The sequence below is a fragment of the Egretta garzetta genome, unplaced genomic scaffold (assembly GCF_000687185.1).
Source record: "Egretta garzetta isolate BGI_Z169 unplaced genomic scaffold, ASM68718v1 scaffold22, whole genome shotgun sequence".
NCBI lineage: Eukaryota > Metazoa > Chordata > Aves > Pelecaniformes > Ardeidae > Egretta > Egretta garzetta.
This window is the reverse complement of record NW_009259102.1, coordinates 2745549-2764876: the sequence shown is the minus strand read 5'-3', so window position 1 is coordinate 2764876 and position 19328 is coordinate 2745549. Positions and strand designations below refer to the sequence as shown.

Sequence of the window (19328 nt, the reverse complement as noted above, 5' to 3'; positions counted from 1 at the left end):
CTTTGCCTTGCTACATTGAGGCAAGTTAGGAGGGGCTGTTAATATCCTGATCAACTTTTTCTCTTGGTTCTAGAGTTTTTTGTGTTAGAAAAAAATAGGATCTAAGATACTTGCATGAATAAAATATTCCTGTAGAGAAGGTGGCTCCAATTATGTTACCTTGTCCAAGACTTTTTTCAGACTTTTTCTAAGAATTAGAGCACTTACCAGATACAAGAAATGGGATATTTGGTATATGAAAAAGATAATGCTACATGCAGATCCTGTATTATTATTTTCTTTTCCCTGATGGCTAGGCTATTACAGAATTGCCTGAAATACAGTCTTGTGCCATTTTCTGAGACATGTAGCAATGTCCATTGTCTAACACACAACACTGGATGATACGGTCTAGTTTGGCTGTTACTTTTACCACTTACATTTGTATTATAATCACGTAGTAACAGTAATTCCAGGCATCTTTGAGAGTTCAGATTTTCTGTTTCCTAAATCATTTGAAAGAAGTGAATTTACTGCAGTGCATTCTAAGTCCCTAGAATATAAAAGTGCAACTATGCCCTACCCAGATCTCTACAATAATGATGGAGAACAGTACAAGATAACAAGAACCATCAATTCTAATTAAAAAAGCTTCAGTGCTTTTGCTAATTTCAAAAACTACCTTATGAAAGTCACTTGCAGCAAATAAGATTTTGCTGATGTTTGGGAAGGTCTTACGTGATTAGTGGAATGTAACACTAATTAGCATCACATAACAGGAGAGCTACAATGCAGTTCCCCCATTGCAGCCCATTTTGCAGCTAAAGCATCTCCTTGCCCTATCGTACCACATTTATCTGATCTTTTCCTCTCTAACAGGCCATTCCTCTTTTATTTGATAAGAAATACATTAAATACATATGATTTGTTGTTTATGTTTTCATCATTGATATTTATGTTGTTTTAAAACTGCAAAATACCAAGCAAACTCACCATGCCATACAGGTTTTCAAACAATGCTACACCTGCTGGAGAGACGTGAAGCTGATCTTTGTATGAAACCTAGTGGCAAAACTGACCCAACAGGAAAAACTCCAGACTGCAGGACAAATCTTACGGTTCAGGACCCCATAAAATTGTTTCAGACAGCACATGCTAGTTTTGCTATATATAAGATCTATCAGCTAAACAGACATTTGCAAAGCATCACCTTTCCCCTCCTTCCCTGTCTCCTGCTCCCCATTCCGTCCTGTCTTATTTTGCTGGAGGAAACAGACTTCTTCCTCAATTAATGCAGTGCATGAATTTTACTGTATTTCTTAAAGTAAAGGATACATTCCTTCATCATAAAGTTATTTTGCTCATGGTGCTGCCACTTCCTCTCCAAATTTGTAAGCTGAAAACACAAAAAGAGCCAAAAATGAAAACAATAATTATTAAACATGTACTTATACAAAGAATCTCCCAAAAATGTTGTATCAATACCTTGTACTCTTATCATCTGATAAGATCAAAGTTATTTCACAAAAAAACCACAGAAATGAGAAACAATGGCAAAATGATTTTTAAAGCTGCCAACGATTAACCTTTATATAACTTAGGACTTCATGTGTCTATTTATATAAAAGCACTGCATGCAACTGCAGTGGTTAGATGGAAAAAATCAGACTGAGAATTCAAGACTCGTCATACAGGGAAATGTGTAAGCAAGTCAGAAGTAAAAAGGTGAATACTGCAGGGAGATACTAACTCTCATTATATTTCATACCACTTAAATGATCTCTTCTTAAAATCAGTAAGATCTAAAATCACCAAAGATACAATATTTCCTGACACTGTCTTGGACTTTGAGCTACACAGAAGAAACTTCCTCGCTTCCATAGTTAAAGTTTCCTGTCTGATGCCAGAAGCTGTGATAAGAACAGAGCTGGAGCGAGAAGATTGTAGGAGTGTGGGTTAAGTGCTGGCACTTCTTCAATACTTTCAGCATCAACAGGAAACTAATGTGGACATTATATCGATGGCTGCTTCCTTACAATAGAATTTTATAATATTTGTTTTTCTGATGCTACTTGTTCAAAGTTCTGCATTTCAAGATATGCAGATATTATTTTTAAATGCAAACACTGAAAATCACTCTGAGATTAAACTTTTAGTGGAAACTAAGGTAATAAATTGGGAAAATATTGCAACATTTTACTTAAAAGCTTATTCTTAGGCTAGAAGATAAGAAAGTAGTTGATATATTACTCAAAATAAATCTCACAGTGAATAATCAGTTACCTACTGTACTGGTTCACAGCAAACATGGCAGTCATTTTTTTCCAAGATACGATATTTCTGACCAATTCTAATTTTATTGCCCCCTTTGCAGATGTTGCTACATGCAATACAGCCGGTAAGGGAGCCTAGGTTTAAAATACTGATATATATACCAAAGGAAATATTAAGTACATGAAAATGAAGGTCCGTGCATAAAAATATTAACTCCTTGAATGCCACAACTCATACAATTGGTTGCTTGCAAAATCACCCAAACCCTCAAGATACATAAACGCTATTCGTACTTCAAAATGCAAGATGCATGTCAACTAATTGGCCATTTTAAGATATACCTTTGTTCACACTTACACTCATGACATAAAAAGCAAAGAAATAAATCCTTTTTGCATGTGCTGAAATAGAACTGCCACAGCTTAATTAACTGAAGAAATACTGTACAGCTACTGTTTCATATAAACTTTTTAGCATCATTATGCAAGCATCTTAATGCTGTCGGGGTATCCATTTCTGATTCGAATAATCTCTAGGAATAAGAATCTGGTTTTGGCATAAAACCTATACAACATCTGAAGTCTTGCAGACTTTAGCATGCAGCTGTGGGGATTTCTATCATCACCCTAGAGTTAGCCCACAATGATCATATGCTCTGAGTCTACGTGTATCTCCTCAATTAGAAATATGCCCCATCCACTCCACAAAGTTCACTCCAGAAGAAAGTTAGCTTAAATATGTACAAATATCACCTCAGCTTTTAGCTAATTAGAAAAAAGTAACAGTTTTAAAGGCCAAAGATCTCAACAACCTGAAATAATAAAAATCCAGCAAACACACAGAAAATAATCAATTTCCATTTTTCAGCTTATTTTGAGGTTATCCATTTTCCTTCAATCAAACCTATAAGCCAGTAAAGTTCTGTTGCCAACATGACAGCAATTTGTGGGGTTTTATAATGGAAGAATTAAAGCTGCTCAAGTGTTTATAAATGTTTTCTATCCTGACTCACTTTTGAAATGTAAATGTAAGTATAATCATATACCAAAGTTCCTTGGGTTTAAAGAAGTCTGAACAAACCCTGAAACTTCAGTGGCCTGCAAGGAGCAGAAGGATTGCAAAAAGGCAAATGGAATTAATAGCACAGGTTGCAAGAAAAAACTTACCACCATAACTTTACAAGGGATCTTAGCTAAAAAAGGGATCTTATGTAATTAGAAGTGACTTTTTTTTGCTGTAGTTTCTTTCTAAATTGGTCCTCAAAACTTCTCAAGCAAAGGAAGGGCAAAAGGCAGAGAGTTCTGAGCAAGATTAGTACAAACACTTAAACAAAGGATTCACACAATTTTAAAGCTCAGATAGACCTCTGCCTAGTAACTTTGAAATCCAAAGCATACAAGAAATTTATTGGCACAACATTAACCTTTGTTTGAACACAAAAAAATATGGCTATGCATTTGCAACACATAACTTTGAAAAGTCCCTGAGAAGGAATAAACTGATTCCATCCATACAATGCTTCATGTGTGTGAGAAAACCTGAACTGCAACGGAACCAACTGAAGAGATAGTATGTAGCTTGAGCTATACCTGAGAATGTGTCTCATTCTCTTGCAGCTCTCTCTTTAGTGTCTCATACTCTGTGTTCAAATGCTCCATTATTTTCTTGAAAGCATGGCTACGTTTTGTTAATTTTTCTTTGTCATCCTGGAGTCTCTAGTTGGAAAAAAAACCCAACACAAACCAATTAATGGATGAGTTCATTCACTGTGGGCTACAGACAAATTATTTTAATTCAGCTTTCAAGATGCTACTTTTTCTTCCTTTCAGAACAAGATAATATGCATAAAGAACTCATAGGGTTTTTTCTAGCAATGCATGCTCTATCCTAAAGATAATATTCAACGGTTATGACCAAGTTGTAGGCTTAGACCCTACTATATCAGCAGAAGTGGGAATGCTGATGTTAAGAATTTGTAGGAAATTTATCACATGTGAAATGGGAAGTGCGCTAGATGGAGTTTGTCTTAAAGCAAATACATACATGATAGATTTTTCTTTTTAGTTTGGGCTCTGTGGTTAGATTGCTAAATTCAAACTTATGGGTAATCATCAGGTATAGCAGAAAAGTTCAGATGAATCACTAAAATAAATAGGAAATTTTATGGAAGGAAGTTATCAAAAGGTATCCAGCTGATAGCCTGCAGTATGTACCTAGTTAATAAGTCACATATATAAGAAGAGAAGCATTTGGATTCCTTTGCACTGATGTGCAAGCCCAGATTTCAGCTATCAGTCAGGATTCACAGTCAGAAAGCTGGATTCCCCTCCACTAGGTGCTCAAAACCACACAAATTCTCTACAGTCCAAGGTTTCATTCCTTTCATTACCTTCTTCTTCTCCTCTCCTGATGCTTTCAGAGCTGGCAAATTATTATAAACCTCCAACTCAGTTTTGGTTTGTTCAATTTTGTCTTTAAGAGAAGCCAGTTCATCAACCATCTTGCCCTCCAAGAGTTCCATCTTCTGTAGGTCCATCTGCAGTTTTTGACTCTCTAGATCACCAGATACACAATCGTTAATTAACAGCACTTTTTATTTCATAATACATTGCCCAATATATAAAGGCTGATGTTATACTTAAGCAATACAAACAGCTCCTGCATAGCTTTCTAATTTTGATATTCACGTGAAAGTTAATGTGACTGAAGGAAAAAAATTTGATCTTCACTATCATCCCATAAGTAATTCTCCTGTATTACAATGACTCTATTATACTCTATAATTGAAGAGTAAGAAAATGTGGTAATTTTCTATATCACAGTGTGGTATTTCTATTGTTAAAGTTGGTTATAGCATCAGTAAATTTCAAGTAAAGCAGTGGTGATACCTTACAAAAAGTTCACTGCAACAATGCAGACATTTATAAAAATTATTTTTGTTAGTTTTTTAGCATCACGTTATTTTATTTGTGTTGCTGATATATGATAAGAATTAGTTTTATAACAGTAAATAGACAAATTCGCTTTAAACATTTGCTCTGTACAGGAAAAGACTTCCATAGGTTCACAGAATAAGCCCTGTTGTAGCTTACAAAATGAGCATGTACTACAATGTAACAGCATTTACTTCTGACAATCCAGTAAAAAGAAACAATGGAGATATAGGTAATTAAAGGACTTGGAAGTATGGATGATTCTTACACAAAGAGAGATGTAAAGACTGAAACTCTTCAGACATGAGATGCTTACGAGAGGACACAATAAAGGTACACAACATAAAAAATATACTTTGATCCAGTTTTGGGGATACGCTATCCACCTTGAGTGTGGAAGGACTAGATGTGGCTAGACTTGGTTTGGATGGTTTTCTGGCCTGCAGCCGTGTCGCTGTATTTTCTTCGTGTTCCTGAACATTTAAACATGTGGCTACATAATCTTATGTTTCAGAGCTGTGTCTTAACTCAGAAGAACGATACAAATAATGCAGGGCTTTTTTCTACATTCCAAAATATCAGGCAAAGTGGGCTAGTAGGAGGGATGAGCACAAACTTCTCTCAGCATAGACGCTGTTTTTTGCTCACACACTCAGGTTTGTGCTGATCACCAGAAAAAGAGTAGGAAATTTCCCCCCCAACTTAATAAAGACAGTGTAGAACTTCATGGCAGAAGCGAGTGGATACGTGTATCTGACAGCATGAGAGTTCACCTTTCTAAAAACTGTGGGTGTGGTTTCTTTGGTGGAATTATTTGGGACAATCTCATCTGATCAAAACCCTGTCACAGCAAGATTTGGTACTCATCTCTCCTCTGGTGTATTTATGCCATATACTCATTTTTTAGAGTGAAATACTGGCTTTAATCAGCATTTCTGGTTATTACAGAGTGCTTTGGTGATTTCTTTAGGAACCTTGAACTGAAGAAAAAAGCCAAGATTTTTGTGTACAACATATAATTATCCTGAGGAACACACTTCCATAAGGTAAGACTGAAAGGGTCCTGTATGTGCAAAGAGCATATTTTCATACCAGTAAAAAGAAGGGTTTAAAAATAAAAGGCTTGGAACTGCACTGCCTGTCTGTGATTCAATGTTTATGCTCTACTCCTCCACTCTAAAGGGCTTAAGAAAACACTTTTCCTGTGTCTAAAATGTTTCAGAACTGCCCATAGTTTCACTTTGAAGTTCCTGATATTGGTCAATGTCAGATCCTAAAACACAACCGAAAAGACTACAGCTCTACTTCTCTTGTTCCTACAGCACTGTGGTTTAAAGACAGATAAATGCTTAAGGACCTCAAAAGTTTAGGGCTTCAACATGAAAACCAGTAAAAAATATAACTATAAAATAAAAATAATTCAAATTGGAGAGAAATAGCAGAAAACAACTTTATATTTCCTTAAGGATTTATTTAGGCCTAATCACAGCATTTTTGCTTTTTATACAGTTGTTCTAATATTTATCTTTTGTTACTTAAAAATAATACATAGTTGACCAACTGGGATTTATTTACATGTAAGGAGTAATAACAACATAAATACCAAAAAGCCAGAAAGGATTCTTAGATGGTTCCATCTATACACTGATAAAAACTATGGTGAGACAGCAATGGGCTATTCCTATCTGTTCACACTTTCTGGAGAAAAGGGAAGAAACTGGAAGGGGTGAATTTTATCCTTATCCAGCAATAGCCTCAATGAAAAAAACTCAAAACTGAAAAACCTCCAAACTTCTCTAGGGGAAGAGACAGGAAGAGGATGCAGCCCTGTTCCTTCTGATACGCCATGAAGTTTCAGCGTCTAGCAGGCAGTGTGTACACAGTAGCAAACTCTCAGACCAAACTACAGTGACCCAGGGAAATGTTTTTGGGAAACTATGCCATCAGCACTTTTGTTTACTCTTCACGGTTTCCTTTCCTTTTTTTTTTTTCCCCAGAGTTCTGCTGGTGGACTTTTTATATCTTTGTTACAGCAAGAAAATATGGAAATCCAGATTTTAATCACAACAAAAGAATCCTGAAGACGACTGTGCTGTAATTAGAGGGTTAGGAAGAACTTTAACTGTGCAAATTGAACATTCGTTGTATTTTTGACAGAATCTTAAGTTGTTTATTTTGATATCTGTGACTCCTTGCTTTAAGAAGTTTACTAATGAATCATTTAAATGATCTGCTGAAAATTATGTACTGTAACTTCCTTCTCTCCTCTTGTGAAGAAAGAAATATGTCTTTCAATAATGCCTCTATAATGTTATGTGCTTCTGGAACATCCTTATATTGTAAAGTAATAAGAATTTATGCTTACGCAAAAGAACAAAAAGCCGTATTTGAACTCGTAATGTATGGCCCAGCTTTTTAAACTACACTAGAACAGCAAAATGAGTATTTGCAGATAAGCGAACATAGTATGTTCAGACAAACAACAGAACGATCTATTTCTGTAACACTTTGTGCATAACAACTTCTTTGCACATAACTCCTTTGAAGTTACAAGACAGGCTCCTATTTTGAAAGTTACTACCAAGTACAGCACGTAATAGCCTTCTAAGAAAATGATTTATGGTTCTTAATTCCTGCCCCTTCCTTTCAGCCTAACAAACAAGGAAAGCCTTGCTGAACCAATAATGATATTGGCAAAGGCTTAGAATTATGAGAACAATTCCACTATGAACAGTGCAAATAAAGAGCTAAATAGATACTTGTTACGGAATTGAAAGAAAAATACTGTCTGCTTTTCGAAATTACAGGCAAGATACTGCAGATTCTTACTCTTCATGTTAAGTATTTGAGTATTTCCAAAATGAAGTCAAAATGAATATTCACTTTGGTGAATCAAAGCCTCAGAATTCGAAAACTATTCACTGGTGCTGCCAGTTCTTTTCCCATAGCACATAACCCTTTAGAAAAGCACAAACCATAAGTGATACTAAGAACTACATTTACAAATAATACATGATTATATAACTGTGGAAGTCTCTACTTCAATGTATTAAACACTATTTTAAGATAATGAAAAAAGTTTATTTTAAGGTGAATATTAGTAAAGTCCAACTTCTAGCTCAAAGAACTTTGTACCCCTGCATTAGAACACATCTGTTTAACATGTATCTGTGCAAGTAAGCTAATTGTTTCCTGGTAATAGTAAGTGAAATACTCCTAAGGAATGGTTTCCTGGTAATAGTAAGTGAAATACTCCTAAGGAATGTAAATAACTTGTAACCCACAAGAGTTTCAATTTGTCAACTTGCCACTGTATCTTAATATCTGGAGATCACTGATCTTGTACTTGTTATTAGTGTAATAACTCAGGTAATCTTTATTTTTTTAAGGAATGAATTTGAAAAATTCATTGCTAGTCTCACCTGTAATCAGATTCTTAGCAGTGCTCTGTGATTTCTGCATTTCATTTGATTTGAAAGTGAGGTCTTCCTGCATAATCTTCAGCTCTTGATTGGTAACAGACGAAATTTGTTTCATACGATTCACATTCTGTGTGTTACCAATAACAATAATGAGAACATGCTGTATCTTTGAAGGAACAAATGGTAACTGGACAAGTAAAAAACTCTCCTGTCTTAATACACTGTTTATTATTTGGCTCTTCTACTACAAAGACTGAAAATACTGGAAATAATCTGAACTGATGTAAATGTGAACAATTTTCATTCTGCCAACTTTTGATAAAATTTGTACTGATAGGCCAGCGAAGATGAAACAAAAATGCAGCAAGTGTAAACTGTGTCACTGTATTGATCTTTCCTAAAGTAAGTGTCATTGCCTAAAATATACCTCATGGTATACCACACTGAAAGAGTCAGAAGACAAAGTGATGATATAAAGTATTACTCAGTTGAAAGACTTCTGTAAGATAAAAAAAAATCCATGGGAACCAAAAATGTTAAAAGCAAAAATGTTTTAAAAGTGCAAAAAAATGGCAGTCTGCAAATGGGAACAATTTCTAAAGTGTTTACATTAAATATTACACAGCAGAGTATTCCAAACATAATTTTAGTAGATCAGAAAGACAATTGGAATATTGTCAGTTACTTAATAGTAGTGACAGAATACCCATTTGAAGACTTTAGGTAAACAAAATATTGAAGTAGTTTTATTTGCAGAATTTGGAAAAGTTTATCATGAATGGAATAACGTTCATTATAGCAATGATGATGAGTTACAGCAATTATGCAAGCTCTTCTTTTATTCTGGTCACAAGTATTATCTAATGTTCAAAAATCTTTCCCCGGAGACGAAGAGAAATTAAACAAATTTTTTTTTTTTTTTTGAACTACAGCTGTACCCATGTACAGCTTAGCAGTGTAATCCTTTTAAGGATGTTAATGTTTAATCCTTTTAAGAGATTATTATGCAGATACTGACTGGATAATGTCAGTTTATCTTTAGCTATTCATTCTCTTATTCTGTGCTTATAAACTCCTGGCTTGCCACAGGAGGAGGGAAACGCACTTACCCGGCTTGAGTGCTCCAGGAGTGCAACAATGTTGGCTTCCATTTGGGCCTTTCGTTCCAATTCCTGATTCTTCACCTCCTCGAAAGTCTCAAGAAAATCTAGAGATCAACAAACATGATAAAGAAGGCTGCTATTTGCATGGGTACAGCACAAGCCCATGTTGTTTCCAGTCAAAACTTTGTATTAAATTGATAAGCTGTACAATTTCACAGGGGTTACTTCAAGATTAACAGTTTATTTAAGAGGCAGGTGGTAGAGTCCTTGAAACTTGTCAACTTACAGGTTGGAATGAAAAAAAGGACAATGTTTCCAGAGGCACATATTTGACTGATTAATGACATGAGGTCACCACCTTCTTGGACACTGTTTAGGTGAGGATTGTCAGCCAATGGGAAAGAAATTTCACCACCATCATTTCTGACACCTTTCTGAATGCTTGTCCCAGCAGCTGTTGGTCTTCATTTTTCTGAAAGCTACCAAAGTGGGCTATGAAATAAAGGAAATGGGTGACTTCACTACCTCTAATGGCCTGGACTAAATGCCAAACACTGCTAAGGACCTGACACCAACATTCACCTTGTATTATCTCTTTCCTTCTGTATGATGTCTCTTTGCTACGCCTTTAATTTATGTTCATTCTAGTAAGTGTCTAACTGAATCTGACAAGACAGTTGTAATGGTGGTATGCACTCTGTATTTGTGTTCTACGCATACCACATTGTATTCCTGGTGACAGACATATTGAAAAAAATGTGCTGGCAACATCACATGAAAGTCAGAGGTCTATCAAGATGCCACCCAGGGCTTTAAGTTATGATGAACCCTCTCCAGCTGGTTCTTCTCCTGAAACATGGTTCATATACACAGGAACACTCAGGAAACGTAAGAGTTTGCAAACTTTCTAGCTGACTGAAAAAGGGGAGAAGTGCTGCTTTAAGCAAGTGCTTGTTTGAGCAAGAAGGAATAGAAAACAGTAAATTCAAGATGAATTATTTGGGAAGAGAGAAAGAAGACAGGAGGAACTACTTAATGGAAATACTGATGAATCCTGAAGGGATGAGGACTGACTAGAGAACTGTGTATCCCAGAACATCCAAGATTTTAAAAAAATACCTATTTTTAAAATTCTTTACTAATAAAACATTTCTGGATAAGAAAACTATTGTACTATCTGACATCATCTGCAATGCTATCCACGAAAGAGTTAACAGAGACACTTCACAGTGTACAGTCTCTAAAACTTCTACAGGGGAAAATGTGCACTATTGGAACCAGGGGACAATACAAAGATACTACAGAGCTGCTTCTGAGGCACAGATTTCAGGATGAAAGACACTTGAAATTCTTAGATGTGATTTTTTCCAACCCTTTTTGAATTTATTAAGAAACATTAAGTAAGGCACATATTTACATCTCATCTCATCTAATTTCTTTCTGCAAGCAACTTTCTTTTTCATCACACCTGCCTGGTTGACCTTAGTTCATTTGAGCGCTATATGTTTCACAGATTCATAAAAAATTGAATGGAAGAGACTGCAAGAGGTCATCTAATAAATTCACTTGCTCCAGGACAAAACCAACTGTATATCAGTAATGCAGATGTTTGTCTATACTCTTCTTATAGACAGCTCATGATACTCTACAGTCCTCCTGAACAATTTATTTAAATGCTTGGTGAGTTTTATTGTTAGAAAGTTTTTTCTAATATCCAACCCAAAATGTTTCTGCAATTATTTGTGTATTACTCTTTTTCTATCCTCCATGTATATGCAGAGGTAGATTATTCACTTATTATTTGACACAGCTTTTTTACACATTTGATGACTTTGATAAATTCTCTAAAATAAAAGAATCATTCTTTAGTATATCCTTGCAGGTCATGCTTTCCATGTCCCTCATCAGTCTCTTTTCAGGACTGAATTACTCTTCCTTTATGGGCAGAACTAGAGACAATACTCCCGCTGAAGCCTTCCTCAATGCAGAGAACAAGGCTATTTCATGCGTCTGACAAATTACACTCTTATGTATACCTACTGCTGTGGTTATTTTCTCTTCCATGTTAGTATGGTACTGCTGAGCCATGTTCTTTTTGTCTTTCACTACTACTCTGAGACATACCACAGAGCTGCTCCCTATTCTGTATTTTTGCTGTTGATTACTCTGCCCAAGTGTATAAACTTACACTTAGTCCGTTTTGAACTTTTTGTATTTTATTTCTAATCTGCCATAAGTATTTTAAATTCTAACCCTGTCCTCCAACATGATTTTAGCTTTTTTGATACAGCATTTGCTGTGAAACTATGTATTGACTCTCTCTCCCATCATTCAATTGATTAATAAAAATATTGACTAACCTGAACATCCAACACACTGCAAAACTCTACTCAGTACTTCTTTCTACCTTGGCAATGAATCCTTCATAATTAATAATTCTTTCATCAAATGCACAGTATAGGTTAATAATGGACAATATTTCCCTACCTTGCTTCTAAGAACACCACGAGACAGCAGTAGATGTACTGAAGTCAAGTACACATCATCTGCTGCTCCTCCCTTATTCTGCAATATTTTTCTGTCAAATAAGGAAATTAGTTGTTTGCTCTTGACAAATCAATACTAGTGTTATTCATATTCCTATTTCTGTAATGTTTACGGTTTCTTTGCTTGTTTATTTTTTCCACAGTACTTCTGGAAATTGAAATTAAGCTGACTGGTCTATACTTCCCTGGCTCCTCTTCTTCAAGACAGTTCTCTTATTTGCTCTTTTCCCATCTTTAAGATTCCTGCATGTTCCCCCAAACCTCTCAGTTAATCTCAAATAGCTCCGCAGCTGCATCAATATCCTCTGATGAAGGGCAGAAGCAGAACCAAACCACAAAAAGTCAGGAGCATCATGAGGCCCTGTATGCTCTTTTCCCATCTTTAAGATTCCTGCATGTTCCCCCAAACCTCTCAGTTAATCTCAAATAGCTCCGCAGCTGCATCAATATCCTCTGATGAAGGGCAGAGGCAGAACCAAACCACAAAAAGTCAGGAGGATCATGAGGCCCTGTATGGTCTGTATTCATACTGAAAATCAAGATCAAGTGAGTTTCTGCTTCTCAGGAAATCAGGTAATTCGAAAATGCAGAAACTCTCTAAGTACACTCTTACCCATCTTTCCTTATTGTCAGCCGAGACAGTAAGGAAATTCTTTCAGTATCATGCTAGCTGAAAGTTATAATGAACATTTTTAGAGAACACTGTTGCAAAAAGATATTAAATACTTTGGCCTTCATGGCATATTTACTGATCATTTTCCCCTTTTGCTGAGTAACAGACCAGCTTTTTTTGTAAGCTGCTTACTACAGAGTATTAGAAATACGGTATATTGCAAAACCAGTTCTGTTCTCATACTCTGTGAGTTGCTGCTGAGGTCTCTACAACATTAGAACCTTTTAATACAGAAGAAAGCTTTAGTAGCTTTCATCTTGAATAAACAGATATGAGAAGCCTTAATTCTAAAGAATTACATGATGTTGACGCTTGTTCATTTTTAAGTTCTGCTTTTAATCAAACCTGAACAGCTGGTTTTATACATCTTTTATTTAAATTAATTTTAAAATTTATTTCAGCCTTGCTTTCATAAAACAAAGCTGTTCCCAAGCCTTGAAAGATGCTCCAAATATTTGTGACTGTCCTTGAAGTCCTAATATCAATTATCTTGTCCTAAGGTAGATCACATAAACTTTATGCAAAGATCAGGACATCAGTTCTTTTTGGCTCTAAATTAGCTGTTAACAATACAAGAAAACCTATATTTTAGTGGAATTAGGCCTGGTTAAAATATATCAGACAACTTACTGTCCATGCTTTCTTCCCTCTTCTTCAGCTCCTTGTATTTCCAATTTTCCTCTCCTGCAAGAGATACAACATTGCTTTAACTTTATATTGTCGCAGTCCTGGATTCCTTTAGGTAGGCATAGTGTCAGTTTTAAAAATAAAAATTCTACATGCTTAGAAACTACAGAATTCATCCCATGTCATTTAACGTAGTCACTTCAACTGACTATGTCATACAGACTTTTATATTAGAAAAAAAAAATTAGCTTAATAGATCAACCTCAATGTAATTGTTAGAACCTTTTAGAGGTTAGAATTTTTTATAAATAAGAGTGGGATAAATACTTGGTTTGAACAAAAGAATTTTGCAGGATTTTTCTGAAGTCAGGTGAATTTCAATAATAGAGAACAAATGCTTTTGTGTATTCGGGCACCATGGTTAGTTAAAACTTTCTGCAGCTCTGTTTAACACATGGTACATTTCAATGGCGCATTCACATATTAGAATGGACTTCCATTAGGATACGCATCTTGTAAGTAACAGTGTGACAATTTCAGGGAAATAAATAGGAAAACTGTACAAGCAATGCTATAGGAAAATAAAATGCACAGAAAGCTTTCTACATTTATGTTTAAAAGAACATTTCCATACACATTCTTTATACTGGTATTAGGAATAATGAATAACATACAGTACATAATTCACTCCATCTTTAAATCCAACTAATGACTATAAATAGCTCTTAATTAAAATGTACTAGTAAAGTGAGAGACCTGATACATTTGTCACAAGTTTCAAGGAGACAATTCAGCTCCTAAGGGTAATGTTAAGTTTCAAACATCTAATTTTTAATTGTTTGAGTCTTGGTCATTGATTAATTTTCAGCATAATCTTGTAACTAAAGAATAAAAAGGAAAAGAAGTAGGTACAGATATAATTGAGCAAGCAAATTTCTCCAGGTTGTTTTACTTGTACACCCCCATGCTTTCCTTTTTATCTAGTGTATACAAACAATAAGAACACGGTGGGCCCCTAAGGGACTGTAATTCTGCTTCAGCTTCCTTGCAGCTGTGGCTTTGTTCGTTGCTGGAATCTCATTTTGCAAGGCAAGTCCCCAGTACTTAATAACTCAGTCTGTTCTACTCTTAAAAAGTCTAGTTACAGTGAGCCATGAAGCAGAAAGCTACATGATATGCAAAGTGTTTAAAGAAAAAAAATATTTGAAATAAAGACCACAACCTTTAAAATGTCTTTACAGAGAAGTTTCCTTTAAAATATGTCATCATTGCATCAATATCTTAGCCTCTCGTGCAATTTATGAAGAGTTAAGTCTATTCTATTATGAGTTAATGTTGACTTTGACTAATTAGTTAAAAGTAACTGCTAATATATGGAATATATAATAACTGGATAGTTTTTTTACTTATTTAGTAAAAGTTTTCACTTCTTAAGTGAAAATTACAAATTGTTATTTCTATTTATGGTCTGTTTATTTCATGTTTCCTGCTTAAAAACGTTCCTAGCACTGAAATATTTTTCCTGAAACATTCAAAAAATCCTTAGTTGTAATTTTTTTTTTACTGGCTATTTTACGTTAAATGTAACCAAAAAAGTTTAGGAGCTGAAGTTTTGGGAATGCTTTATAGTAAATAGTTTAAATCCTGAGCCAGAAGTAAGCTGACCAGCGAGGGAGGGAGGACAGGAATCTCAAGGACACACCAAGATGCTGATTTAGAGCAGAAGTATGAATATCCCTCTGGGATTCTCTCTCCATTCACTACAGAAGAAGGTGTTGGGCATTTAGATTGCTGTGTCTTAAAGCTCCTTATGAATATCTTCTTTATTCCCTCGGTGTTATGCCAACAGGTAACATTGCCTCTATATTATACCACAAGGTGACTTTACTCTGAATAAACTGACTGTTCCCGGTATGTTGACAGAGAGCACGTGCTTTCTCCTACATATGCTTTAAACCATCTTCTTCAACAGAGGTCTTTTTCTAAAACAGTGAAAGACATACAGTCCAGCAGTGAATGATTGTGTGTGTAAACCTCAGTATAAAATGTGAAAAGCAACTCACTTCTTACCTTCTGCATTTCCCCAAAGATACAAAAAAAGAGTTGCAAGCCAAACAAAAAGGAAAAATTAAAGCAGAATAGTGAAGTTGGCAATGATATTATCTGGAAACAAGAACACTAATAAAACAGTCTTAATATATTATTTGCACAAAAATACTGAAATATCTTGAGAAATCTGAAATATTTTGTAATGCAAAAGATGAGAAACATCAAATATTTGTTTAGGGTCAACTTTAGAAATATTTCTTCACCTTGAAGAAATTTACAGCTAAATTTCACACTCATCACCCAAAAAAAGGTATAAAGTAAAAAGGACACAAACACATTAATTCATTAGTCCTGTAGAATTTAAATAACCTGTTACAAAGTTTTCTGGAATGTATGCACATATTTATGTAACTCCTATCTCAGCAAGATTCCTTATAATTAGAAGGTTTTCAGTGGGATGAATTTCCATTTTAAGGAAATCTTCCACAGCTGTTAAGGGTCTATGCCTAAACTAAGTTACTTCCTCCAGAACCTTAACTTCCAGTGCTAGAACAAATCCCACCTAACCTAGCCTAATGTACTACAGCTGGTGTTTGCTGGAGGTAAACTACCAAGCTAATGGGATTTCTAGGCAGCTCCAAAACTCTTCTTGCAAAGATCAACCCAAGAAGTTTCTGCAATGTTGCCAGTACGAGAAACTTCTATTCCTCAAGTAGTCCTAAAAATAAAATTGGGGCAAAAAAACCACACAGCTGTACTAGTATTTTATATGTACTTTTACTACTTAATATGAACTTGATGAACGCGCCACTGTGGGGAGGTACTCCCCATTTCTCACATCCAGAAAGAAGCCTGCACCCTTAGACACAAAACCTTCTTCTGATGGTGAATAATGGACATTTACATAGCCTAAAAGCTTCAAGCAACTAATGTCCATAACAGTATGTGTTATAATACAAACAGCAGCAGCTCTCGTAGTCATATTACCTTGATGATTCTCCAGATCCATATCAAGTCGTTGAATAACCTTTTTAAAATGGTTTGTTTTTTCTTTTACTTCTGTCAGCCTGACAAATAGATAATGAAATTCAAGGTTGTAAAATGTGTTGTAAAATACCTATTTTTTTAGACAAAAATGGAGAGAAAAATCAAGAATAAAAGTAGCAAACCTAAGTTTATTAAAACCAAAAGAATATCATGAGGATTGCTGTTATTACAAAAGGTATATGTGAAGCACTTGTCACTTTAGTCCCTGTATCTATTAAATATAACTACTGCTGCACTTTTTTATTAATAACATTTTTTGTTGAGTCATCAGTAGTTCTTAATTTAGTCAACTGGTCCCTCTGCTGGTTTTTGTACAGCTTTGCAGAGGTACTGCAATTGGTAAAGTGCAACAGGGAACTGTATTCGTTAAAAATTACCTACATGTTCACTAAAATCCATGAAGAGCTGCCAAGTAAAACACTGTACTACATAATCAATTGAAGTGAAAAAGGAAATTACCTGAAAAACATTTCTATGTAAATTCTCAAATATAATTCTCTGTTACTTTTTCTTTCCAGAAATTCTGCTAATCAACTTAATATCCAATCAAAGCTGCCAATGCATTAGAAATTAACCAATGATTACAGTTGGGAATACTGCTTAAAAGAATTTAAAATTGTTTCTAGGAGATTTCAGGAATTATCTTAATTTTTCTGTAAAGACAGAGAAACCAAAAGGCTCAAAATCACAAAAATATTTTACTGTTTTATCCCCTTCCCCCAATACATTACTATTTATTATAACATTTACCAGAGTTTCTGGCAAATCTTCAGAAAGGTCCGATTCCCAAGAATAAAGAAGCAATGCCCCATTACTCCTTAGAATTGAACTTTCTGTAAGCAACTTAGGTTTTAAGAACACAAACACACTCTTCAAAATGGGACTGCAGCATAACGTAGGCTCAACTTCACAGAAGTCCCGGATGAGTAGCTCTTAAGGATGAGTGTCTTCTTCAGCCTTAAAGGAGTTTATGTCAGTGCTATTACCAATTTATATTCTCAAGGCATGTTGTAAGGATAGGAAGTATCTTAGTATGCAGATCTAAACGTCCTATCACTATAGAAGTTGTTTAGCTGAAACAGAAGGATATATCCTGTTCTCTGTGGAAGGTTAACACTAGAAGTTGGTGAAAATGTGGTGAAGTTCTAGAAGTCCATAGAAATATGTGATAGAATTCAACTATCAGTCTTTAGGGTCTAAATGTAATTTATAGAAACAGTATAATAGGATTACTCACTGTCTTTCCATGCTGGCTATTTCTTGACTATCGTTCTTAACCTATAAAAAAGTATAACAACTTGAAATAAAACCTACAAATGAAAAAAGGAAAATGAAAAACGATTTCTTAATCCAGTATACAGTGAATAGAAATTAAGCAGATGAAATCACAAACTTGCGGTCACATTGTCCAGTAATGGCTCTTCATTGAAGAGAAATGATATGATTTAAGTGTTATGCCTTCCAGATGTTCTCCTGCTTTCTCAGTACACATTTAAAAATCGACACACATATCAGTGTTGTTCAGTCCAATAATCCGTATACTATCTATGGATAGTTACATAACACAGCATAGACATTTGTACACTAACTAAATTGTTCCTAGTTTAGTATGTCTGGTCAGTAACCCACAAGGTACCTTCTGGAGTTATGTTACAGAATTGTTCAATAGGATCAGTTTTCCTGCACCAACATGACTGATGAACTGGAACAAGTCACCCAGCTGAAAAGCAGACTGTGCCAATTTTGCTTTAGCTGAACATGAAACATCCCATCCAGCCAATTCATTAACTGTTCTTAATTTCAGATGATTTGTGCTGCTTAAAGAGCAAATAAAGGTAAGATTCAAACCCAAGTATTTTCAAATATTATCATCCCCTAAAACACTGACTCAGAGAATCTTTTCCATAATAAAATTTTACATTCTTGCCTGCTTTAGTAATCTCTCTCTTTCCTCCTGTGGAGATTCCATGTTCTTATCCTCAGCAATCATTTGATCTCGACGTTCCTCGAGCTCATGGAGCTTTTCATACAGCTGCACAGCCTCCTGTTTCACCAGAGAGTGTGCAATTTCCTGTTGGGAAGAGCAAACACCTAATAGCTATTTTCAGCTGGCAACAGAGCATTACAGAAATTATGTTTTAGTTAAGCAACACTTATCTATACATTGAAAGTGAAGCTTATTTGTTACAAACAATACAGAGACAGTATAAACAATAAACTTTATAATCCATATTCTCAATAATGCATTTTCTGGAACGGAATATCGCAGTCAGCTACTTCTTGCTTTATGAGTTCATCCTCAGGCCAAATTTCTGATTAGATTTACTAGGAGATCACAAACCATATACAGTATTCAAAAGGACTGGAAAAATCTCTAGTAGTATTTGAAAATTATACTTTTTGAATATATACATGACTGCATGTTTCAGCTCATAGATCCTTTTATCCATGAACGACACAATATTAGAAAATTCTCCTCAATCTAGCAATATGACAGCATTAGAAGTGTATGGTTATGTATGTAATTGAGAGGCAGCTTTGCCTTCCCATTTTATGGCATGATCCTACAGCATCTGAAAATGTAAGGAGAAAGATTATAGGTATTTTTCTACTGTGTTATTTTTCACACTAGATTTCAGTGAAGATTGATACATAGATCACTTATAATGATACAT

The 19328-nt window shown here is 35.0% G+C and overlaps 1 protein-coding gene across 1 annotated transcript in view; it reads right to left on the bottom strand.

The window, feature by feature from the left end:
- Positions 1 to 19328, bottom strand: part of IFT74 (intraflagellar transport 74) — a 37681-nt gene that overhangs the window by 1284 nt on the left and 17069 nt on the right. The window contains exons 10-18 of the mRNA XM_035890804.1: positions 18581 to 18751; positions 17891 to 17931; positions 16594 to 16673; positions 13561 to 13614; positions 9718 to 9815; positions 8609 to 8735; positions 4643 to 4806; positions 3843 to 3968; positions 1315 to 1375 (exon numbers count right to left, since the gene is read on the bottom strand). Of these exons, the coding sequence (XP_035746697.1) occupies positions 1315 to 1375; positions 3843 to 3968; positions 4643 to 4806; positions 8609 to 8735; positions 9718 to 9815; positions 13561 to 13614; positions 16594 to 16673; positions 17891 to 17931; positions 18581 to 18751 (922 nt within the window). The remainder of the gene's footprint in view (positions 1 to 1314; positions 1376 to 3842; positions 3969 to 4642; positions 4807 to 8608; positions 8736 to 9717; positions 9816 to 13560; positions 13615 to 16593; positions 16674 to 17890; positions 17932 to 18580; positions 18752 to 19328) is intronic.